The following is a 26,557-nucleotide window of genomic DNA, read 5'->3' on the forward strand; positions in this document are numbered from 1 at the left end:
TCAATGCTAATCCAGCCTAAGGGACTAGTGACATCTACCTTCCTTCTCGTGAGCTCCCCAGTCTTGGCAGGTCATCATCACTGTCATACCGTCTTGGGTTGTCGAAAAAGAAAGCTCTGGAGCTGTAGCTGTGGCTGCTCACCATGCCAGCCGGTGCCTGTGGACGCAGCGTTAGAGACTGGGTAAAGGCCGGAGATGAGAATCTGTGAGTTTTAGTCTCAGACTTACTAAAAACAGAAACTCAGGATAAATATTCCATGCTTTAAAAAAAAACCATGAGATTGAGCATGGGGGATATTGTGATATCTTACCAGGTTCTGGTTTAATCTCTGTGCCCGGAAAAACAGTACCACTGACCACGCGGGTACGTGTTCCCACAGAAAGAGGACCATTCCAAAGACGATGTAGTCTCCTCCATTTCCATCTTCCCCACGAGCCTGTCCACAGAACACGACAGAGCATTTTCACACTGGTTTTACATTTAAGCAATCACCTGCCGCAAGTGCTTCGGGCTGGGTGAGTTAACATACATTAAGTATAGTCACGAAAGCGCTGAACTTTCCTGTATTTTGTTATTTTGTGACTTCTCATGTAATGGTATTTTTTCCTCCAAGGAACACAACAGGACTTTTTTTTTTTTTTTAAAAATTACAACAAGACAATTAAAAATTTTTTCAATGCATTATCTTAGAAAAATAATTTTAGTTTTTGGATAATGCAGAATGATGTCATTTGAGGCACCTTAGTCTGAAGAGGGTTGGTTATAAGGGTTCACTGTTCCAGCTGCCCCACTGGCACGATAGCACCGTGAGTTAGGCCTGAAGAAAAACGGGACGTTCTAAGAGTAAATCAGCACAACTGATTTTTTAAATACACTTTGGAGCTACTCTACATACTGAATTTCTTTTCCACCAGACGCAGGGAGTGGACACCAGAAGCAGGAAAAGAAGTGAAGAGAATCTGCCACATAGAATCACATGCGAGAAGTCCATCTCCTTAGCTAGCGAGTGACAGTCTTCTAGAAGGCCCTGGATTCAGGGCAAAGTGAGGAGAGGGTGCCAGAAATGTCCAGATCCTATTGCCATACTCATGAATATCTTGCATATCACCATAGAACCTTCACCTGGCATTGGATGGAGAAAATGACAGAGCCCCACATAGGAGCACCGGACTGAGCTCCCAAGGTCCTGATGAGGAGCAAAAGGAGGGAGATCATGAGCAAGGAAGTCAGGACCGTGAGGAGTGCGTGTACCCATTGAGACGGTGGGACAGATCTAACGGGAGACCACCAAGTCCAGTCGGAATGGGACTGATGGAACAGGGGACCAAACCGGACTCTCTGAATGTGGCTGACGGTGGAGGAGAACTGAGAAACCAAGGACAACGGCAATGAACATGAACTCTACAGCATGGACGGACTCACTGTGAGCCTTGTCAGTTTGGTTGCTCACCTTCCTGGACTTAGGGGGAGCTGGGAGGACCTTGGACTTAACATAGTGAAGGGAACCCTGATGGCTCTTTGCCTTGGAGAAGGGTGGAGAGGGGGTATGGGTGGAAGGGAGGGGAGGGAAGAAGGAGGAGGAAGGAAGGAGATGGAAATCTTTAATAAAAAAAATGAGGAAAAAAAAGTGAAGCTGAGATACACATCTGACTGTCCAACTGTACTTTCAGGAAGGAGATGATGTGCTGAGAAGTTAAAGATGTATAGCTACAACGCTGAAAATTACAGTGAATATCCGGACACACAAAGATCTACTAATGCTCTTCACTTTGCAAGGCTGATAAATACAGATTTAAAGAAAGTAATTATTGTCGGGCAGTGGTGGCACATGCATTTAATCCCTTGGGAGGCAAAGGCAAGCGGATCTTTGTGAGTTTGAGGCCAGCCTGGTCTACAAGAGCTAGTTCCAGGACAGGCTCCAAAGCTACATAGAAACCCTGTCTCAAAAAACAAAAATAAACAAACAAAAAAAAAACAACAAAAAGTAATTATATATATATATATATATATATATATATATATATATATATATATATATATCTGAACCAAGTATTAAGATTTACGCAGTTCTTTCATCCATATAGGACATTAGCTGTATTCACTGGCTAATGACAGACAATTACCTAGAGATATTAAAAATATCCTTTAAAAAGCTAGTAAATAGGCATATGACTAACAGGTTTCTAGCACTACTATTATTTACAAAATAAATTATTATCTTAGATAAGACTTTTTGAAGAATGATTCCAAGGTTCACGTGCAAATGGGAAGATTTAAACAGTTTTACAGAGAGTGGAGATTGCATAAAACCATGTCTGAGTCAAACACCAAATGTTCTTGCTAAGACTAACTTAATCATCAGGTGTATCGGCTGGAGACTGGTACTATGTGACAGATACTTACCTTATCTGAAAGATTATCCCAGCCGTAATTAAACGGACTCTCTAAAGTATCCTGTGATATGGCGATCACTACCAGGTTGTAACAAGCTCTGGAGGAGTAGAGCAGAATGACGACAGAGCCGACGACGACAGTCTGGCACAGAGACATGCCCTGTGGAAATGAGAAGCACAGGCAAAGTTTCAGCGTGTTTCTACGGTGAGCGAGCCCTTCGTCTGCACACAGCGGTTGCCTCTTGCAGAGTACCCGCTAGAAAGCTGAGTGGACATCTGCTCAAGTCAACTCTTGATTATTCTGCCTACAATTCCTGTTCCTGAATCGCATCATGTTTCATTTATGTGAGTGCTTCGGCCACTTGCCAAATAGCAGCTGAAGGAAGATTTTGTTTTGCCAAAGTTGCCTTATTCCTGTAGTAATACATGAATCGACAAACTGGCCAGAGACCTGAGCCATTATAGGTTCTAATCAATGTAGTCTAATCAAAGTGGGATGGGGGAAATGAAAGCACTAGTCCATTTGATACACTTTTTTTCTGATACAAAGCAAGAATAGAAATTCAGTTCCTTGCATATTTGCTCCATTTATTAGGAAATGGATGATAGTCTTTTGAGTGACAATATATTGCTGACAATAATCCAGGTCCTCAACTATGCTTTCAAATGTGTAAAAGTCTATACTACGGCTTTTACCATTTCCCCAAAGATAGAAATTCTTGTTACTTTGTGGTTTTCAACTGTATTGAGCACAAGGAAGAGGATTGTGATGGTATTGTTTACAGGGACTCTCAACCTGGGGTCTTTATTTTAATACAGTTGGTTTCCTTTGTAATCCTCCATATTTCACCTATGAGTTAAAACATTATTCTAAGAGGCAAGAGCACTGCCAAAGAGACTGATCCATTTCAAGTAAACACTCAACATGGTAATTTGGAAGTTGGTGTTCAATTGTCACAAGCTTAAGGGACAATTACAACATTTAGCACGCAAGATCCAGGATTACTAAATGACCTGTAAGTCACAGAGGGGTTCTCCTATGATCTTTATGATATCCAAAAAGAAAAACCAGTTTAATATTATCTGGCCAGAACTGAACTTCATTTTACACGTTAACATGTTTGGTAGTCTGTTTCCCGTTTTCATTGTGATCTGAAGCTATGAAGCTCCCCGCCCTGCTGGGAGGGCTCCTTGTGCTTTTCTGCTGGTTCATGATCATAGGTATTGATGAACATCTTCCTAGAATAAGGACATATAGCTAAGCGGGGCCCCTATTCAATGCTTAAACAAAGTCATATGGCCCTAGTAATATGTTTTGCAGACTGGGACAAAAATTAACCTGGTATAGGATTGTTTTCGGACTGTTCTGAATTCTGACTCCATGTCAGAACTGAAAGAGTAGCTCACACAGATAAGCTGTAAGTGCAGCTCTTTGGAGCCTCTCTCACTGACTGCTCTGTAAGTGGAATCCCAAGTGGAGTTCACTTGACTTCCTAACTCTCGCGGCACAAGACACACTTTCTTATGTGGGCACTTTTCATTAATGTTCAATCCCATATGAGCCAGCAATTTTAAATGCTAGAGCTTATGTCTTTAGTGAACGTTTAAATTCACCTTTTCAAAGAAATCAGAGAAGATGATTTCAGTTCATGTGGGAAACCATCCAGTGGTCACTGGGAATAAAATCCCCACTGTATCTCAAGTGCAGAATTTAGGGACCCAACTAGGATGTCAGAAGCTAATGTTTGTTGGACTATCTAATTTTTCTTCATTAGACCTTAGTGAAAGAATGAACTCCACACAGCCTTCATGACCCTGATACCAATGACCAGAGGGTGCCCCGCTTTAAAGCTGGATGAAGACCTATGGAGGTTATCTTTTACTTTTTTATGGTTTTTGTTTTGTTTTGTTTTGTTTTTTGTTTCAAGACAGGGCTTCTCTATGTAACCCTGGCTGTCCTGGAACTCACTCTGTAGACCAGGCTGGCCTGAAACTTAGAGATCCACCTGCCTCTGCCTCCGAGTGCTGGGATTAAAGGTATGCTCCACCATGCCCAGCCATTTTTATGTTCTTAAAATGAGTTACTCTTTATACATGTTTACTAACTCTCTGAGTATGCTTAAAAAAAGGAGGGTTCTCGAACTTTTTAAATTGTAATGAAAACTATTTTTTAAAATAAAAAGTTGTAGTAACTAAAAATAGTTTGTATAATTTAAATACATGCCAAATTTTCAAGAAACACATATAATGTGTGAAATTCCTATCATAATTATGGAAATTACATCAAACTTGCATTTGGGTTTTTTCAAAATTTTAACAAGAGTTCAATTATAATTATTTGACAAAACTGTAGCACTATCAATATTGCTTGACGTATGTGATAATGGAAAACACCCAACTCTGCCTCTGCCACCACCCCATTCATGATTCTTTTTTTTTTTTCCGAGACAGGGTTTCTCCATAGCTTTAGAGCCTGTCCTGGAACTAGCTCTGTAGACCAGCCTGGCCTCGAACTCACAGAGATCCACCTGCCTCTGCCTCTGGAGTGCTGGGATTAAAAGCGTGCGCCACCACCGCCTGGCCCCATTCATGATTCTTATGTTTGGAGACAAATATCTGATTATATCATGCTCCCAAATTTACATATTGATATTTGTTAACTTCTTTTATTTGCTCTTTATACTTAAATTATGTGTTTACTACATTAAATTTTTTTTGTTTTTGTTTTTCAAGGCAGGGTTTCTCTGTAGCTTTGAAGCCTGTCCTGGAACTAGCTCTGTAGACCAGGCTGGCCTCAAACTCACAGAGATCCGCCTGCCTCTGCCTCCGGAGTGCTGGGATTAAGACTGTGCGCAACCACTGCCCGGCCTTACATTGTATTTTATTTGTATAGTAGTTAAAATATATTGATTTCAGGACAGAAGATAGTTATTAAAATATTGATTACTAGGGCCAGTGAGATGGCTCACCAGATAAATGTGCCTGTTACCATTTCTGAAGTCCTGAGTTTGATCCCCAGAACCCACATGATGAAAGGAAAGATTAAACTCTCACACTTGTCCTCTGACCTCCACACATGTGTGCACACATGCACACACACACAATAAGTAAATACAAGAAATTTAACAGTTGGTTCATAAAAGGGTAGATTGGTCCTGGCAGAGCTGAGAATCATTATCATAACTGACTTCCGCATAAGAACAACACATATGAGAGGCAGCTGAAAAAAACTAAAAAGCAAAAAAAGATACTTGGAAAGATGTTAACAGTAGAGTTTATTCTTTGATTTAATTCCGTACATTATATCAAACCTTTGTTTGATAATGCATGAAAAGATTAAGTTTAAAAAGATGTAAAGATAAGAATCTTCAGTGAATATACATTTGAACTTTCTGTCTCCTCTTCAAGTTAATAAAACATCAAACTAGAATCAATCCAGAGTTTAAAAAATTATGAAAAATATCACTATGCTCCCTGGATGTTCTTGAACTCTTTGAGCTCTAGTAAAATTCCATCTTAAGCCTCCTGAGTAACTGGAACTACTATATACCATGACACCCTGCTTGGGTTAGATTTTAAAGGAACATATTATTGAAGAAAAGTATGTTAAGAAGAACAAAATAGAATGTTGTAAGAATTACCTAAGTTAGCCACCAAAGTGCACACACACACACCAGAGAGCCAGAGCCAGAAAGAGAGAGAGAGAGAGAGAGAGAGAGAGAGAGAGAGAGAGAGAGAGAATTTTCACTTTGTGAAATAAAATAACTGCCTGAATAAAATAGATTAACTGCTTAAACCTATAAACAGTGTAGGGCATTTTCAATGGGGAAAGGGCAAAGAATCAATAACAATGACACAATTCATAAAACAACTTATAGACAACCTATATATAAACATATATATACTATATATAAACTTATATAAAGCAATAAAAGAAAACCAGGGCTTCAGAAAAAAAGTGAGAGTTACCCCACAAAGCTCAGGATTGAAAAAATAAAAAAGGGTGCAACCACTGATAGGCTAAAGTTCTACCAAGATATAGACCACCATCATCAGTCCACAGGGCTCCCACATCCGCTCATCAACAGCCAATCCCTAGACAAAATCACTCACATTTCTGTTTTTGAACCTAGTTCTTCTTTTAGAGCTTCATATAAGTGAATCAAAGACTATGGACTCGTTTTCAGTTTTCATTCAATTTACATGTCTCGGTGTCACCAGAGGTTACCTCTTGTCATTGCTGAGGGTGACCAAGTTCTCATGTTTTGCCATGGCTTTTCCTGGTTTAGCCCTTGAAAGACCCACTTTCTAGAAAGCTCCAGGAAAACTGGGGCAGTTAATTATATAAATTCTACTGTATAATTACATGAATTTGTTCACACAAAATGTTGGTTACATGCATTTCTGTTAGTGGGCAGCTTCTGGGTACACCCCTAATCTTTTTTGTGTATATATGCTTTCATTTCTTTTGGACAGATAGCCAAGAGCAGAATTTCTGACTTATACAGCATGTTGAGATTCAACTGCTTCTCGCAAGAATCACATCTTCTTCCAACATGAATGTGTAACTTTATACTTTCAACAGGTCTGAGTTCCAGCAGCTTCATGCAGTTGTCCTGTTGGGGTCAGCAAGCTTTTCATTGTAGGTTTGCTGCTGGATGCCTCTCCATGATTACTAATGATACTATATTTTTGGCCTTTTGTATGTTTGTGAACAATCTATTTAAATCTTTTCACACCTTCTAACTTAGCATGTCTTTTAAAAATATCTGCGTTGTAGAAGATTTTTATAAATGCTGGGCAGTAGATCCTCATTAGATATGTGCATTGTAAATATTTTTCTTTCTTTCTTTCTTTTTTTCGAGACAGGGTTTCCCTGTAGTTTCTAGAGCCTGTCCTGGAACTAGCTCTTGTAGACCAGGCTGGCCTCGAACTCAGAGATCCTGCCTCTGCCTCCCGAGTGCTGGGATTAAAGGTGTGTGCCACCACCACCCGGCTTGTAAATATTTTTGAAGGCTGTAGTTTGCCTTTACATTTTCTTATTCCTGCCTTTTGATGATGTTTTAAAATTCAACTAAGTCTAATTTATTAACTTCGTTCTTCTTGATTATTATGCATGCTTTCTGATCTAAGTAATCTTTGCCTGTACCCAACTTGTACAGGTCTTGTTTTTTTTTCCACTTTGAACTTTGTGTGTATGTATGTGCATATATATGAATACACAGACATATAGATACATGAATAATGGATCTAGGAGATTCTACTGTATAAGTTATCTAATTGCTCTGTCTCTATTAGTTTAAAATAATTCCTTTTCACCAGGCAGTGGTGGTGCATGCCTTTAATCCCAGCACTTGGGAGGCAGAGGCAGGCAGACTTCTGTGAGTTCAAGAACAGGCTGTGACACAAAGAAACCCTATTTCAAAACAACAACAACAACAACATTCCTTTTCCATTTGGATTGCTTTTAGCATCTTTATCAGATATGAGAACACAACATACGTGTGAACTGACATAAAGGTCTTCTTCTGTTGTACTGATCTGTTTGCCTATTGTCATTCTTTTTTTTTTTTCTTGGTTTTTCGAGACAGGGTTTCCCTGTAGTTTCTAGAGCCTGTCCTGGAACTAGCTCTTGTAGACCAGGCTGGCCTCGAACTCAGAGATCCGCCTGCCTCTGCCTCCCAAGTGCTGGGATTAAAGGCGTGCGCCACCACTGCCCGGCTCGCCTATTGTCATTCTTAAAATCAATTTATTATAACGAACTCACAGATAAAAGCATCACACATTTGTTCAAATGAGCACCTCCCTGTCCTAAACATCATGCATCTCAGTGAACTTCTATACCACTAGAATTGCTGCTCTGAAGCCGCAGAGCCTTCGTGTAGGGCATTAATTTTCACTGCCTTACACACTGTGTGCATCATCCTCATGCTGTCCTTCTTCATTGCCTACTCTAACCCTTTCTTGGTCTCTTTTCTAAATGTCATACTATACCCACACTTAGAGCTATTTGCATATAAATACACATACATTATAGGTTGGATCTGTACATGAGGGAGAACATGCATTTATTTTTGAGTCTGAGTGACCTTATTTATCAATATTATACAGTCTAAGTCCATCCATTTTCCTATAAATTTCATTTTCTTTACAACCCAACAATGTTCCATTTTGTGTATAAACCAGATTCTTATGATCATATTTCATATGCCGATGGACATCTATATTGGCTCCATTTCCTTTCTAAAATAGGTTTATTCCAGTAGCAATAAACATGTGTGGAAATATCTCTATGATAGGAAAGGGAGCCTTCTGGGTATATGCCCAGGAGTGGAATAAGTTGGGTCATATGGTAGTTCTATTTTAATATTTTAATTAATCCATAATCACTGTATTAATTTGCACCTCTACCAGCAGTGAATAAGGCTCCTCTTTCCCCACATTCTCTCCACCATTTGCTGGCAGATTTCTGATGAGCCATTCTGATTGTGGTGAGGTGTTATATCAAAGTGGGGTTATTTTTAATTTTCCTGATGTCTAGAGATGTTGTGTATTTAAAAATAGCTTGGGGAGCCGGGCGGTGGTGGCGCAAGCCTTTAATCCCAGCACTTGGGAGGCAGAGGCAGGCGGATCTCTGAGTTCGAGGCCAGCCTGGTCTACAAGAGCTAGTTCCAGGACAGGCTCTAGAAACTACAGGGAAACCCTGTCTTGAAAAACCAAAAAAAAAAAAAAATAGCTTGGGTTTTTTTTTTTTTTAAAAACTATTTCATTAGCCCATTTATTGATTGACAGTTTTATATGCTGGGTATTTGACTTTTGCATTTTGTTATAAATTCTGTATATTACTCCCTATTTGAAATACAGAAACTTCTTAGTTTTATTTATTGAGACTGGGGCTACTTCCTGTGCTCCTGAAGTTCTGTTCAGAAAGTCCTTCCCTGTCCCCGTGTCTTCTGAACAGTATCCACTGTTGATGGAGGAGAGTTATCTGTCTATGTTACTTTCATTGGTTAATTAATAAAGAAAACTGCCTTGGCCCTTTAAGAGAACAGAAGGTGCTACACAGATTACTAAATATGGGTTAAAGGAAGATGTGAGAATTAGCCAATAAGAGGCTGAAACTATGGGTCAGGCAGTGTTTTAAAAGAATACAGTTTCCGTGTAATTATTTCGGGTGTAAAGCTAGCCGGAGGCCGGGTGGCAGGACGCAGCTCTGCCGCTTCCTTCTACAGATTGGCGCCCAACGTGGTGACTAAATCCACTTAAAAACCTGAGAGGGCTTTAAATAAAGAAGAGAGAGAGTTTAACACAGCTTTTTGCTATTTGCTAGGACATGCCATAGAGAGATTTCCTGTTTCGGCAATAGTGGCAGAAAAAAAAGCTGAGTCATTTTAAAACGCAGCTTCCTGCGCTGTGCCGCCAGCGCGAACTCTGGCTTTAAAGCATTTCAATGGCTTTTATGGGCCTGGATATTTGTGTTCCCGCTTGGGATCAGAAGGAGAGTGCGCTGAGACCGAGCCAATGGCTCACCGATCCCTGCCTGCACCTGGGCAAATGGTGGAATCAGGCTTAGGCAAGCAGGAGAGCATGACGGATTTCTGCCGCCATACAGAGAGATGTTTTCAGACTGCGCAGTGCTCTGCGTGTCAGATTTGGCTGTAACTTGGATGAAAAGAGTTTCTGTGCTGCACGCTCAGTCTCAGAATTAAACTGCTGAGTGCGGCTCCAATGTGGACTGCTGTGTGCCTGGAATTGTGTGCGGCTCAGGGGCACCAAATGACTGAGGCAGGAGCGGCTTTGGCTCTGCTCCGCCATGCTGAACTGTGCTGACCTCAGGCAGGAACTATCTATTGTAATTACCATGATAACAGCGCAGTTAAGGTTTGGACTTGGCTGGAAACAGGCGGTACCGTATTACCTCTACACGGCGCAACTTAAGTTTTCAAGAGGTAGTTAACCTTTTAAGAAGTGCTCCTGGATAGTAAAGAATTACAGATTCACAATAGATTCAGACATAGAAGGCCTTTAAATGGCTCACAATGTTGGATGAATATATGTAGGCTTGAGAGAGAGAAAAAATAAATATATAGAGAATAAAGTTAATGCATTTAAAAAAAGGGTAAAGTCTTTAAAGAGACAGAATAAAGTGATAGAGTGAAAATAAGCCACGTAAAAATGGAAAATTCACAGAGAGTCTGGATTGTGTATTTTATTGTGTTTTCTTTGAAATTTTTGACTGTAAAGGAGCTAAGTACAGAGAGACATTTCATTATATGGGCTGCCAGGCTAGACCAAAATGGACACCTTAATGGTATGACTTCAGAATTTGGATCTAAGAACATGATGCTTTGGAAAAGAGTTCCTTCTTTTGTTTTCACAGAGGATGAGACACTGTGGATTGCTTCTATCCCAATATGGTATGATAGACCACGCCCTCCTGAAAGGTTGCTATGAACATCTTCAAAAAATTACTTCACTCAACTGCCGACTGAGATGAACCTAGCACACAGGTTACACCATGAAAGACCTAAATAACAGCGCCCCCATTCAGCAGGAAGCAGTTTGGAGAGAAATAACTGCGCCCATTTTCCCAAATATTGTTTATAAATGTTCTTTTACATTTAAAGGGGGATACGATATAGATATGAATAATTTGCATTGGTATGGATTTTAAGGTCAATTTGTTATATGTATATGTATTTCTGATCTTGATTAAGCTATTTTGATTGTGTAGTTCATTTTAAAAATGTAATGTATAATTAGGAAATATAGGTTGTTAATGGATAATCATTGATAATAGTTAAGCTTGTAGTCATGTTATTAGATTTTCTAGATATGTAGAGATATATTTCAGTTAGATAGACATTCTTCATATCTTTCAAAGACTGCAGAATATGGCATTCAATGTTTTAATAACTTAGGGTTTTTCATGACAATGAGACACGTCTGTTCCTGGCAGCACCAATCTACTTCGAGAGGAAGATGGGCATCGAAGAGACTACTTATGGAGTTTGTTAGCCATTTGGGCAAGAAACTGCACTTGCCTGGACTGTTACATAAAGTGGACACAAAGAACCTGCAGAGAGAGGACTGCTGAACTTGCCTAAAGGTGAGATGGTCTTTCGGGGTTCCTGATTCATTAAAGAGTCTGCGAGATGTTCTGCAGGACACAGCAGAAAGTGACTGAACTGTCTTTGGAATTTCCTGCTTCATGGAAATGTCTGCTGGACACTATGGGCCTGAAAGCCGAAGATGGATGCCCCAAAGGTATAGAGGAACTTTGGGTGACTGTCCAGGCAGCGAATTGTCTCTGTCATTTCTAGAGTTTGAAAGTTGGAATTACAAGTTTGTGCCATCACAGCTGGATATTTCTACTTAATTCCCAATTTTATATCTTTTTTTCTTGGTATACTGAACAGAATTATATCCTCAAAAATCTACCAATATATTCCTTTATTCCTGGTCTTAGATACAAGGAAATTTAATATTTAAGTAGGCTATAATATTTAAGAATGATATGGTGTGTTTTAAGAATAGACGTCTTTTTAAACAAATAGAAGCAATTTCCTCTATTTCCTATTAACTGAATGTTGTTATATCTTTATTATTTATTCTTCTTCCATACAATATATCCCCTCCTCCTAGTGTTCCCTACCTCATGTTAAATCTTTTTTAATCATGAAGGGGGCTGAATTTTGTCAAATAACACTGAAATTACGTGGTCTTTCTCTATTGCTCTCCGGTATGTGTATGATGCATGCATGTGTGTATGATGTTTGTGATAATGAGTGTGGGTATGTGAACACCATGGTGCAGACTGTACGGAGGTTGGAGAAAGCCTTAGGTGTCAGTCATTGCCTTCTTTCTACCTTGTCTGAGAAGAGATCTTTCTTTTGTTGTTTTGCCACTGCTTTCCCAGGCTAGTCTGTCCAGCTTCTACAGACTGTCCTGCCTCTGCCTCCCATCTTGCCAGTAAGAAAACTGGCACTATAGACGCCCTATCACATCCAATTTTAGAAGGGTTCTGGGGATTTGAACTCAGGATCTCCCTTTTCTTGTATGCAAGTGCTTTGACCTGTGGATCTGTCTCCCTTGCCCTTCTGATATCTTAATGTAGTGAGCTGCACTGGCTGATATTCAAATATTACAATAATGTTCCATTCCCAGTTAAATCCCCCTTTGATTATCCTTTTTATTATGTTGATTAGAGTTTGCGCCTGAGTTAAAGGGTTACTCAAACTGTAATTTTTATCTATTCAAAGACTCAGTGGCCGGGCGGTGGTGGCGCACGCCTTTAATCCCAGCACTGGGGAGGCAGAGGCAGGCAGATCTCTGAGTTCGAGGCCAGCCTGGTCTACAAGAGCTAGTTCCAGGACAGGCTCTAAAAAAGCTGCAGAGAAACCCTGTCTCGAAAAACCAAAAAAAAAAAAAAAAAAAGACTCAGTGTTTGGCTTCTATTTATTGTACTTCCTGTTTTATAGATTTCTATCCTTATTATCTTAGTCCTCCTATATACTTTGCGCTTATTTCTGTTACTATTTCCCTTTCTCCCCTCTACAGTTGATAGAGACAACATATCACTGATTCCAGTCTTTTCTAACATACTATGTAAGTATATTAGCATTTAAAGGCATATTTACCCTTAAGCATTTAAAATATTTAGCTGTATCCTATAATCAGTGATACAATATATTTCATTAACTTTCTGTCTGACATAATTTTAAATTTCTGGTAATTCCTTTACCCATGGGTTATCTATCTAGTTACTAATATGAATCACAGTATATCCAGAGAATATTTTAATTCCAGCCGTTCTGGATATGTTGTGACTTGTTTAATGAGTGTACTGGCTATTTTTCATGTCAGCTTGACATAGTCTAGAATCACTTGAGAGGAAAGAACATCAATTGAGAAAATGCTACCACCAGGTCAATCTGTGGTACATTTTCCTGACTAGACTGATGTGGGAAGGGGCAGCCCATTGTGGATGATGCCACACCAGGGGAGGTGGTCCTAGGAGTATATATAAGAACAAGCCATGAAGAATAAAGCAGTGATCTGCACTCCTCAATGGCCTCTGCATCAGTTCTTTTCTTCCTTCAGTAATGGAGTGTAACCCATGATCTATAAAACTGAAGTAAACCCTCTCAGCTCCTTGTTGTTTTTGGTTGTGGTGTTTTAGGACAGCAACAGAAACCTTAACAAAGACAGCAGCTAGTCATGTGATTTACTTTCATGACAATTTCATATTTAATCGAAGAAATTCCCATTCCAGTTATTTGGCATCAATTAGCTTAAGGGCACAGACAATGGTCACAGTTTATGATTAGTGATCTTCAAGCATCACTGGGGATTATGCGGTACCTTTGACTATGACTGCTTATTTGCCTGCTTTCCCCACTATTTCTGATATTTTAGCCTCATACCCACATTTATGATTACATCTTCTTGATGAAATGTACCCCTTGTATTTTCTAATATTCTTTACTTTCTGATAAAATATGTAGTTTTATATATGGTGGTATTCTTTGTCTTGAAGTCTATGCTATCTGATAATAACATAGACTTCTATGCTTACCGAATGCAGAACATATTAGTTTTTACTGTCATCGATCTTTACACTTAAAGTACATTCTAGAAACCAGTACATAAATGACTTTAAAAATTTTATTCTGGTGCTCCACTTTCTTTCCTTAATAATTTATTTTTATTTTATGTTCATTGGTGTTTTGCCTGTACATATATCTATATGAGGGTCTTGGAATCTAGAGTTACAGATGTTTGTGAGCTGCCATGTGAGTGCTGGGAATTGAACCTGAGTCTTCTGGAAGAGCAGTCGGTGCTCTTAACTGCTGAGCCATCGCTCCAGCCCTATGGTGCTCTAATTTCTAAATATTTTCATGTAAGTATTGATATGTTGGGTATAGAGCTTCTATTTGGCTTCTGTTGTCTCTCTGTGTTTGTTGGTGTTGCTAGGAGGGAACAGTTCCGAAAGTCTTTAGGGCCCAAGGTCCTGAAAGATCCAAATCAAAACTATTCTTAAAACAATAGAATTCTCTTTGCCCATTTTTGGAGGTGGCTATTGCTTTCAGTCTGTTGAGCATTCTGCCATGTTAGCTACAAACAGGCGATGATGTTATGGCCATTTCACTGCTGTGTGCTGTGTTTTCTAAAAGGTCTGATGCAGCACAGGTAGGTTATAAGTATGTGCATTTTTCACACACGAGTTCATTTTGTTCTCTGTGTTTTTATGGTTAGTAGGCTCCTCAGTTGTATCTGCCATACCTGCTGAACTCCTTTATCAGGCAATACATTTTATTTTGACATGCTGTAATTGTTTTGTACCTACACGGGCAGTCAATAATATGCATACCACATGGTTTTTGCCTTACAAAATTTATAATTTTCCTCAAAGTTAAAAAATTAAATTGATATAAAACTTATGTTCGGATTTAAAATTTTGTCAGGTGTGATGGCACACAACATCAATTCAGCATTTGGGAGACAGATGCAGGTGGATCTTTGTCAGTTTCAGGCCAGCCCAATCTATACATTGAGTTCTAGGATAGCCAGGACTATATAGAAAGACCTTGTCCCAAAACAAACAGTATTTTTACTCTAAAACAAAGTGCTTATTTCATACTTAAGAATGTATCATTGGCTTGGGAATGGGGGTTTATTGGTACAGAGTTTTGAGATGAGATAAATGTTCTGAGAATGGATAGCAGGAATAACTGTGTAACACTGTGACTACACCTAACGACAATGACTATGTACTGAGAATGGTTAAGATGATATGGTTTGGCTTGAGTAGTACTTGCTGCATAAGCCTGCCAATCTAAGTTCAAATCCCCAGAGCTCATGTAAAGTTGGGCATGGTATTGTGCATGTGAATCCCAGTGGTCCTACACTGAGATGGCAGGGAGAGGATGGAGGATTCCAGGACGCACGCTGATAGCTAGTTTGGTGTATGCAGAGGTATAGTGGTATATTATTGGTATTTTAATAAATCAAGTTTGAATGAAGATCAGAGGGCAAAGCAGCCACACTAGCCAGCCATACAGGCCAGGGAGTGGAGGCACACACCTTTAACACCAAGACTCAGGAGACAGAGGCAGATATATCTCTGTTAGTTCAAGACCACCCTGGGCTACACAAGACTGAATCCATCTAAAAGAGAAACAGAGCTCACACAAAGGTGATCCCTGAATTTAGGATCACACACATTTAATCCCAGCACTAGGGAGGTGGAAACAGGAGTGATATGACTGGGTGGAGAGAGGAATAAGGGGTAAGAGACAGTGGAGTGTTGGGTGTGGAGTCTTCAGGATTTGTGGAGACAAAATCTTGCCCATTTTTTTTGGTCTAAGGTAGAGATAAGAGCCAATGGCTGGCTGCTTTGCTTTTCTGATTTTCAGGCTTAACTCCATTATCTGTTTCTGTGTTTTTATTATTTGTACTACACAGAGGTAGACAATCAAGAGTCTGTCTGAGCCAGAGGATGTCAAGAGCTGACACAAAAAACAGCTCTCCTGATTCTACATGTATGCCATGGCTCACACGTTCCTGCACTCACACACAGGAATCCACACACACATACATTATATATATTAGTATAAATAAAAATGTCTTCTTTAAAATGCTAAGAAAGAAAAGTATCAGAGAGTTGTCTTACTCAATAAGATTCCTTCAATCTACTGAAAAGGGACTATATGAAACCATTAGTAAGAAACAAAAATAGAATGATAACTATCTTTCAATAGGTTTTTATAAAATTTAAGAGTTTACCTTTTATGTCTTCTGCAACAGAACATTTTTTGAATAGTACTATGATCCAAGTTAAGCTGCAGCATCTTTTTGAGACCAATCATTCAGAGCTTAAAGCAAAAGGAATTGAAAATTTAAATGCAGGTGTGATGAATGCTTTAAACAGCAAATATTGTTTTCATTAACTTTACACATTATAAATGAAGATTCAATGAATGATTTTTAGGGCACAAATATAAATTGTTTTATAGTGATCGTACTCTTTACTGTCATGCACTCCTGGTTAAAAACAAAAGTTTAAGAATTCTTTCCCTTCCTTCCTTCCTTCCTTCCTCCTTTCTTTCTGACAGTGTCTTACATAGCCCAGACTGGCCCCAAAGGCTCTCTGAAGCTGAGGCTGGCCCTGAACTCTTGCCTTAGCTTCCGAAGTGCCAGGGTTTCAGGTATGTACCCTCCTAATAATAACCTTTAGGAAACAGTAAAAATATTTATTAGACTGATTCTAGAGTACTTGTCTATTTATTACTACATGTATGGGATGATGATCGGTGCCCCATACGAAGCACTGTGGCTGTTCTGGAGAAAACCACTTACACGATTAATTGATTTGGAAGTGGAAACAGTCACTTTTTAAAATTTTTTCATGGAACACCATGTTTTACTTGATAGCTATAGAAGACAAGCAATGGTTATTCAGACTTGGTATACAGGTGCATTTTTTATGTATACAAAATAAACCTATAAATTTAAAGAAACAGTTGACAATTACTAAACTTTCAAGTGAAAATTAGATCCTGGGAAATTATATGCACTTGCCTCCACGATTAACGTTTTCTACCAACTAGAATTTCCTGATGAGATGGTGTGATACTAACATATCCAATTTGGGACACAACTTAATGAAAATAAGGCATACTGAAGATCTGTCACCACTCTTTTCTAAACGATCAAAGCATGATCTTACAAAATTTCCCAAGTCTAATATAGACTAATAGAAAGTCACTCACTGCTCTAGGTTCTTCATGGTAACTAATCTTTAAGAAAGTTTCACTTCTGTGTTTTTGTGTTAGCAAATATAGAAGATATCCCCTATTATCTGGAAAATTTATTAAGGTTCTCCATTTCCCAGCTGTATGCATGTGTGAAGACAGACTTTCTAAAATTTATTTTAACCTGAACAACATACCCTAACACAGTGAATGCAAATATGGACAGGGAAACCCAGCTGTCTGCTACCAAATAAGATGTTAAGGACACTTGAATAATGTAGCATGACAATCTAACTTTTTAAAAGAAAATTTGATAACTCATAGAAGTTATTTATTTTACATGTAGTGGGCTTATTTTTAAATGAATTAACAGGTTAATATTTTAACTCTTAACATGTTATTTAGTAATAGGTACATATTACAAAGCTCCTTGAGATCTCCAATAATATTTAGGACTCTAAGAGTTTCAAGATCGAAATTTGAAAACCCTGCTCTGAATATTACAAGGTACACCCTTAACTTTTTATATTCTTCTCCTATCCTTCATTATATAGTTGTTAGATACAACTTATGGAGAATTACCTATTACATCCACATATGTGAACCTCACATTATGTATTTTTTAAAAAACAGAAATTATGTTTCTCCACATATTACCTATGGTGTTCTTCATTCATTTCTGAAGAACTGAATTCAAGCCAGTTTGTTTTTCTACACACTGTAAAATGTTCTCAGGATTTCATGTAATCTAGGTGTGCTTACTGGTTTCCTTTTATCCAGGTAAATTTATTCCTTTGCTGCTCTTCAAGAATATTTCAAGATAGGTGGTAGTGGCATACAACTTTAATCCCAGCACTTGGGAGGCAAAGGCACAAGGATCTCTGAGTTCAAGGCCAGCGTGATCTACTAAGCAAGTTCTAGGACAGCTAGGACTACACAGAGAGACCCTGTCTCAAACAAAACAACACCAACAATAAAGAAGTATTTACAGTGGCTGCAGGCCTCAGAGCTGCAGGCCTCAGAGCTGACAAATTTTCCTTCCAGCATTCAAAGATGTTTCTATGCTGTTGGTCTCCATTATTTGTGATGAGAAGTGAGCACCACTTGAATCCCATTTCCTGACATGTGTTGATTCATTTTTCTCTGCTTTTTTTTCCCGAGACAGAATCTCTTTTAATTTTTTTTTTTAAATTTTAGATTTATTTATTTATTTAGATTTTCAAGACAGGGTTTCTCTGTAGTTTTTGGTACCTGTCCTGGAACTAGCTCTTGTAGACCAGGCTGGCCTCGAACTCACAGAGATCTGCCTGCCTCTGCCTCCCCAGTGCTGGGATTAAAGGTGTGCGCCACCACTGCCCCGGCTATCTATCTATCTATCTATCTATCTATCTATCTATCTATCTATCTATCTATCTATCTATCTATCATCTATCTATCTATCTATCATCTATCTATCTATCTATCTATCTATCTATCTATCTATCTATCTATCTATCTATTATGTATACAGCTCTGCCCGCATGTACATCTGCAGGCCATAAGAGGGCACCAGATCTCATTACAGATGGTTGTAAGCCACCATGTGGTTGCTGGAAATAGAACTTAGGACCTTGAGAAGAGCAGCCAGTGCTCTTATCTGCTGAGCCATCTCTCCAGCCCTAATTTATTTTTTTTAACTTCTGAAAAATACAATCTTTTTTCATTTCACATAGCTTCTCTAATTGTTTTTAAACAACATGACCCATTGTACTTAGCCATTTTCTCATATATGTCCTGATTAAATTAAAGGTGATGTGGACTTTATTGAAATTATAAATTGTTTTAGAAAAAATGGAAATTTATTTCTCCAAACACTGTAGACAGATGTTTCTATCCCACCTAGTACCATAGCCATCAGCCCCCAAAAAACACACAGAGGCTTATATTAATTATAAACTGTTTGGCCTATTAGCTCAGGCTTATTATTAACTCTTAAAACTGGTTCTTAAAACTTAAATTAACCCATAATTTTTATCTACATCTAGCCACATGGCTTGGTACCTTTTCTTAGAAAGGCATTCTTAACTTTCTTCCTCTGCGTCTGGCAGGTGACTGTGTATCTACCTTTCTTCTACCCTGAGTTCTCCTATTCTGGTCACCCCACCTACACTTCCTGCCTGGCTACTGGCCAACCAGCATTTTATTAAATGAATATGAGTGAGGAATATACAGTGGGGAAGTAGAAAAAGACAAGATCTCCTGAGTAAACTGGCAGCATGGGGACCATGGGAGAGGGCTGAAGGGGAGGGGAGAGGAAGGAGAGCAGAGAAAAATGCATAGCTCAATAAAATCATTAAAAAAGGAAAAAAAACTTTACAGTGTACAAAAGTTATTATCCCACAGCAAAACCACTTTTTCCAACTTTATTTTTTCTCTTTTCCTTTGGTTACTCTACATATTCAAAAGTAGATCTGAAGGTTTTGTTCATTATATTCTTATCTTCTCCCACCATTCTTTGTTCTTCAAGTAGAGTAATTTCTATTGATTTAATCTTTAAATTCACTGGCTTTTTCTCTCCATTCTAGTGTTCAATTGACTTGTTTAAGTTTTAGAATTTCTATTTGTTTTTATAGTTTATATTTCTCTTAAGAACTCCTATTTAATCTAAATGTGTTCCTTTATACCCTTGACTATACAATAAAATCTTGGATAAATCCAAAATCTAGATCATCTTGTAGGGAAATGTCTTAACTCCTTTTATTGCTTTCTGAGTTTTGCTTTTTGAGTAAGAGTTGCATCTTACATCTCTTCATTTTAGCTAGTAAATTTAGTTTTTGAGAATTGTGAAAGACATCTTTTAAAGAGTTTGAATCCTGTAATATTCCTCTAATGACTAATTGTTGTAGCGAACCTCAAAATGTTTGCTAGACTTGATCCTAAGCTAAAATCTCAGTCTAATTCCTTCATCATTACTGTGCTGTTTAGAGTCTATCTTGATTATATCAGATGTTAGACAAACATTTGGCATGGATTATAATCAGATGTGTTTCTTCCACGTGGCTGTCTTCACCCCCAGGTTCCCCAGCTGGCTCCCACCTGTAATGGCATGAGAACTACATTTTCTGATTTTTCAAGTGCCTCAGGGTGAGACTGGGACCAGCAACAGTATAAGGCAGGAACCGCTTCGGTGTCCTTTCCTCCTAAGTGTTACTCTCCGGTTTCTTCAGTGCTTTTATGTTCTGCCCAGAGAGTTCATCATTCTACCCAGTAGGAATAAGTTAGGCCATTGTCAGAAGCAGAAAGCTACACATATTTTTTTTTTTAAAAAAAATCATAAATTTTATTTTCCTTTTGAAATTAAAATGCCAAGCTCAGCATAAAAAATGAGGGAAATTTTAAAAAATAATTCTAAAACCTGAATAGTTTCAGAAACAATTTTATGATGTTAAAACACAGGAAAATTAAGTCTTTAATCCCTCCGATCCTGGTGGTGCAGCATGGATAGCTTTTATTGGGTAGACCTTCTGATCACAGAAAACATCAGTTCTGATAGTGGAGGCCAGTAGAGTATGAAAGTATAAGGGAAAGATTCCTCGACTGTTGAGATGGCATCACGCCTTCACCTAAGTTGCTCCACACCGTATAAAACAGCATCTTTTCCAGTCCGTGCCTTGCTCTGGAAAGTTCCATCTTGCAAACAACACCTGAGCCAACTAAATTTTTTTTTTTGAGATAGGGTTTCTCTGTGTAGCTTTGAAGCCTGTCCTGGAACTTACTCTGTAGACCAGACCTCAAACTCACAGAGATCTGCTTGCCTCTGCCTCCCAAGTGCTGGGATTAAAGGTGTGTGCCACCACTGCCTGGCCTGACTACATTTTAAACAGAGTTACTGAATGAAGCAGGTAACCTTTGCACTTTGTTGTGCACATAACACCACCTGTCATGAGCCACTCAAGAGGCACAGGCTGAAAAATAACATCCTTAAAAGTAAAAAGAGCATCACCCTATAAGTTTACCAATGTAAACTGCACCCACAAGAGCTCACAGACATATTTTTTTTATGGTTTATTTTTTTTATATTTAAAAATTTCCATCTCTTCCCCTCCACCTCTCCCTTCCCTCCCCTCCCCTTCACCCATACCCTCCCTCCCTCCCTCCCTCTCCAGGCCAAGGAGCCATCAGGGTTCCCTACTCTATGTTTAGACCAAGGTCCTCCCAACTCCCCCCAGGTCCAGGAAGGTGATCAAACAAGCTGAGAAGGCTCCCAGATAGCCCATCCATGCAGAAGAATCATATGAAGAAAACCAGGCCTGGAAACTTACAAAAACACTGGATCAAGGAAGGGTGCAACACACTTACCTGGATCCCATAAAGAAGAGGACAGCTAACATTGCAAAGATGATAACTCCTATCAATCTGTCATCTGATTATCCAGTGTGTGCACCAAGGGACCAATGGGCAAATGCTAGACCATCACCTGGGCTTTAGCCTGACTCATTCCACTATTGAAATGGCCTAAACTCCAACTGCAGACTGCTGTTATCAGTTTGTATATCTATAGAAATCACAAAAATTATCAGTTATACTTTATGTGTGTGAAGCTAGGGTTGACAAATCTGTAAGGCAGTCTGAACTTTTAGATCTTAGAGCAAAATTTGCTCCCTACTCTCCTGGGCTCTCTATTTTGTAGAGGGTTAGAGCACAAGGTCTAGAAAAAGAAGGAGACATTTATGAATGTCAGCAAGAAGTACTAAGGAAACTAAATATTAGACACATGTAATCTTTCATATACATTAATTCATAAAAATCAGAGGAACAGTACATAAGAGTAAAAGGGCACATATTGTAAAACTAAGCTACTCAAAAGAGAATTCCAGTTCTGTAGAGATTTTTATTCCCTTTTATGAGTAGTTCTTCTTTTTGAGTTTGATTAAATATATAGGATCCTTTCCCAGGTAAATTTTGTCATCATTTTCAGATATTTTAAACCCCCTTCAGAGGCTGGAGAGATGACTCCACAGGTAAGAACACTGACTGCTCTTCCAGAGGACACACATTTGATTCCCAACACCCACATGAGACATATCTGGTTCCGGGGGATCCAGTTCTCTCTTTGGACTCTGTGGAACCAGGCACACACATGGTACACAGACAAACATGCAGATAAAACGCCATGTACATAAACCAAAAAGAAATAAATCTAAACAATAACAAAACAATCCTCCAACCTAGGTTACTATCTCGCACAAACACAAGCCAACGTTTTAAGTGCTTCCTAAGTGCAGCACACTGTAGTAGTATTTATGTGCATTTTCACTGCATCCCGACAGCAAACTTGTAAGGTAGTTACTACTCTTTTATTTTCTATTTTATGAGCATGTATGTCTGTGTGAGGGTACCAGATCGCCTGGAATGGGAATTACAGACAGTTGTGAGCTGCCATGTGGGTGCTGGGAATTGAACACAGGTCCTTTGGAAGAGCAGCCAGTGCTCTGAACTGCTAAGCCATCTCTCCAGCCTGTTAGTTACTTCTCTTAACCTCACAGGAACCCAGGAGATCAGCAGTATCTCATTTCCACCTCATAGATCAGACTTTAAAAAAAATTAACTTATAAGTAACAATTATTTCTGTGTGGGTTTTTCCATATACATCACCTTGTGGTTGGTCCCTCCTCCCCTGCTTCTCCCATCTTCTTGTCGTTATTTCTGTTGGACCCTTTCTCCCTTTATTTTCCCACTTCCAGTTTTCTCTTTTGTCTGCTCTCATTCCTCCCTCAGAACCTTCTTCCACTCTCACAGACCTCTTTCTAGCTTCTAGGCCTTTATCCACATTTTTTACCATTTGGATTTGCATATTTAACAGTTAAAGGCTAGGACGCCCATATGAAAGAGAACATACTGTATTTTTCTTTTTTAGATTTGGTTACTAGACTTAAAATGTTTTCCAAATTCTATCCATCTTACTGCAAACTTCATTTTTCTTTACAACTTAATAAAATCACATTTGTATATATGTATTTTTCATTATTTATTTACCTGTTGATGGATATCTAGGTTAATTGTATTTCCTTGCTATTGCAAAAAAAAGCAGCCTTAAAACATGAATGGACAAGTGTCTCTGCAGTAGAATGTGGCATCTTTTGGGTGTAAATCGAGAAGTGATGTTGCTGGGTCATATGGTAGATGTATTCTTTTGAGAGGACTCTACACTGATTAGCATATGGCTAACTGTCAGTGTATAAGATGTTTCTCTTTCCCTACATCCTCTTCAGTATTTGCTTGTCATTTGTTTTCTTTTTTTAAATATTTATTTATTATGTATACAATTATCTGTCTGCAGGCCAGAAGAGGGCAGCAGACCTTATTATAGATGGTTGTGAGCTACCATGTGGTTGCCGGGAATTGAACTCAGGACCTTTGGAAGAGCAGGCAATGCTCTTAACCACTTAGCCATCTCTCCAGCCCCTGTCATTTGTTTTCTTGATGTTTACCATTCTTACTGAGGTGAGATGAAATCTCAAAGTACTTTTAGTTTACATTTCTCCAATGGCTAGAGATGTTAAACACTCAAAAAAAATTACTGATCATTTTTATTTTTTTCTTTTGAAATATCTGATCAGGTCATTGGCCTACTTATTACTCATCAGTTTTGTTTCTCTGGTATTTAAATCTTGCAATTTTTATATATTTTAGGTATTAAATACATGTATCAGGTATAACTGGCAAAGATTTTCTCCTGTCCTGTAGGCTGCTTGTTTTTCTGCTGAGTTTCTTTTTCTGTGTAGAAGCTTTTTAATTTCACATGGTCTCACTTGTCAAATCTTGGTGCTACTTCCTGTGTAAGTGGGGTTCTACTCAGAAATTTGTTGCCTGTACCTATATCCTGAAGTGTTTCACTTATGTTTTCCTAGAGCATTTTCCATGTTTTTAGTTTTAAATTAAGGTCTCTGGTCCAATTTGAACTGATTTCTGTCCAGGGTAAAAAAGGGTATAACTTCATTGTTCTATATGTGGATATACAGTTTTGCCGGACGTCTCTTTTAGTGCATTGAAAAAAAAAACTGTCAAAAATTAGATGTCCACAGCTATGTTGGTTTATCTTTGGGTCTTCTATTATATTGAACTGGTCTATGTGTTTGTTTTTATTTGAGCAGAAGAGTGTCATTATCACTATGGCTCTGTAGTATAATTTGAGATGAGGAAATGTGATGCCTCTGGCTGTGTTCTTTCTGCGTAGTTTTGTCTGCTTGATCTTTTGTGTTTACATATGAATTTTAGGATTGCTTTCTGTTTCTGTGAAGAATGTCATTGAAATTTTGATGAAGATTCCGCTGAATCAGTCGATTGTTTTTGGTAGTGTAGTTGTTTCTATACCATAACTTCTGCTAATCCAGGAACACAACGCACCCCTCCCACCTTTTGTCAGGTATTGCCTTGACTTTCTTTTGTCAGTGTCTTAAAGTTTTACAGTAGAGATCTTTCACTTCTTTCATTAGGTTTATTTTTAGATATATATATTTTAAGGCTATTGTAAAGGCATGTTTTTGCTGATTCATCAAGTCTATTGTTGATGAACATAGGTGCTACTGATTCTTGTATGCTGTGAAGGGATTTACAGGTAAGATGAAGACATTTGAGCTCAGAGATGCTATAAACTGCCTAAAGTCACACTTAGGCGAAAACAGCTGTGTGGGTTTTCCTTACTTCTCTTTCAATCTCGTTTCCACGTTCTAGTTCCTTTTAAAACACAATGTCTCTATGGTGATTCTGTAGTAATTAAAAAAAAAACTCATCCAAAGAAGAAATATAAACATATCCAAAGGTACAACTAATCTTATTATTAATTTACAAATTTAAATAATTTGTTGCAAATAATCAGATGCTACAGAGGTGCACACAGGTTATAAAAACACATATGAATAAGTTGTCGGTAGGGAAGAATGAGATGAAAAAAGAAAGGCAGAACCAGAGCAAAAATTGATACAGTAAGCTCTTTTACAATTCAGCAGGGCTAGCTACTTACTTGCTTCCAAACCTGAGACATACTAGCTTGAGAAAAGAATGCTAATCAGAAACTTTTTTTGGTGCTGAAAATGAAAAAAAAAAAAAACGTTTCTTGGGAACTCTATGTAGCTAATACTGTCAACAACAACATACAATATCTATTGATGATTTTAGTGTATAAAGATTTCTTTAAAAGTTTTCAATATTTCAATGCAATGCCCATCAAAATCCCAGAAACATTCTTTAAAGACTCAACTTTATATAGAAAAGAAAAAAAAAAAAACCAACCCAGGATAGCCAAAACAATCCTGTACAATAAAAGAGCTTCTGGCAGCATCACCATCCCTGACTTCAAACTCTACTACAGAGCTACAGTACTGAAAACAGCCTGGTACTGCCATAAGAACAGACAGGAGGACCAATGGAACCAAATAGAAGACCCGATATCAATTCACACATCTTCAAACACCTGATTTTTGACAAAGAAGCAAAAAATATCAAATGGAAAAAAAGAAATGCATATTTAACAAGTGGTGCTGGCATAACTGGATATCAACATGTAGAAGAATGAAAATAGACCCATATCTATCACCATGCACAAAACTCAAGTCCAAATGGATCAAAGACCTCAACATAAAGCCAGCCACACTGAACCTTATAGAAGAGAAAGTGGGAAGCACACTTTAACACATTGGCACAGGGAACCACTTCCTAAATAGAACCCCAGCAGCACAGACCCTGAGAGAAACAATTAATAAATGGGACCTCCTGAAACTGAAAAGCTTCTGTAAAGCAAAGGACATGGTCAAAAAGACAAAACAACAGCCTGCAGAATGGGAGAAGATCTTCACCAACCCCACATCAGACAGTGGGCTGATCTCCAAAATATACAAAGAACTCAAGAAATTGGTCAACAAATAATCACATAATCCAATAAAAACAATGGAATACAGACATAAACAAAGCACTTTCAACAGAGGAATCTAAAATGGCTGAAAGACACTTAAGGAAATGTTCAACATCCTTAGTCATCAGAGAAATGCAAATCAAAACAACTCTGAGATTTCATCTTACACCTGTAAGAATGGCCAAGATCAAAAACACTGATGACAACTTATGCTGAAGAGGTTGTGGGGTAAGGGGAACCCTTTTGCATTGCTGATGGGAATGCAAGCTGGTACAGCCCCTTTCGATGTCAGTGTGGTGATTTCTAAGAAAATTAGGAAACAACCTTCCTCAAGACCCAGTAATACCACTTTTGGGTATATATCCAAAGAATGTTCAATTGTACCACAAGGACATGTGCTCAACTATGTTCATAGCAGCTTTGTTTGTCATGGCCAGAACCTAGAAACAACCTAAATGCCCCTCGACTGAAGAATGGATAAGAAAAATGTGGTACATTTACACAATGGAGTACTACA

General features: G+C 38.4%; 1 protein-coding gene across 1 annotated transcript in view; it reads right to left on the minus strand.

The window, feature by feature from the left end:
- The window catches only part of Gpr137c (G protein-coupled receptor 137C), a 66,859-nt gene that overhangs the window by 3,002 nt on the left and 37,300 nt on the right, over positions 1–26,557 (minus strand). The window contains exons 4-6 of the mRNA XM_038310377.1: positions 2,405–2,554; positions 312–437; positions 39–157 (exon numbers count right to left, since the gene is read on the minus strand). Of these exons, the coding sequence (XP_038166305.1) occupies positions 39–157; positions 312–437; positions 2,405–2,554 (395 nt within the window). The remainder of the gene's footprint in view (positions 1–38; positions 158–311; positions 438–2,404; positions 2,555–26,557) is intronic.

The sequence above is a fragment of the Arvicola amphibius genome, chromosome 13 (assembly GCF_903992535.2).
Source record: "Arvicola amphibius chromosome 13, mArvAmp1.2, whole genome shotgun sequence".
NCBI classification, from domain to species: Eukaryota; Metazoa; Chordata; class Mammalia; order Rodentia; family Cricetidae; genus Arvicola; species Arvicola amphibius.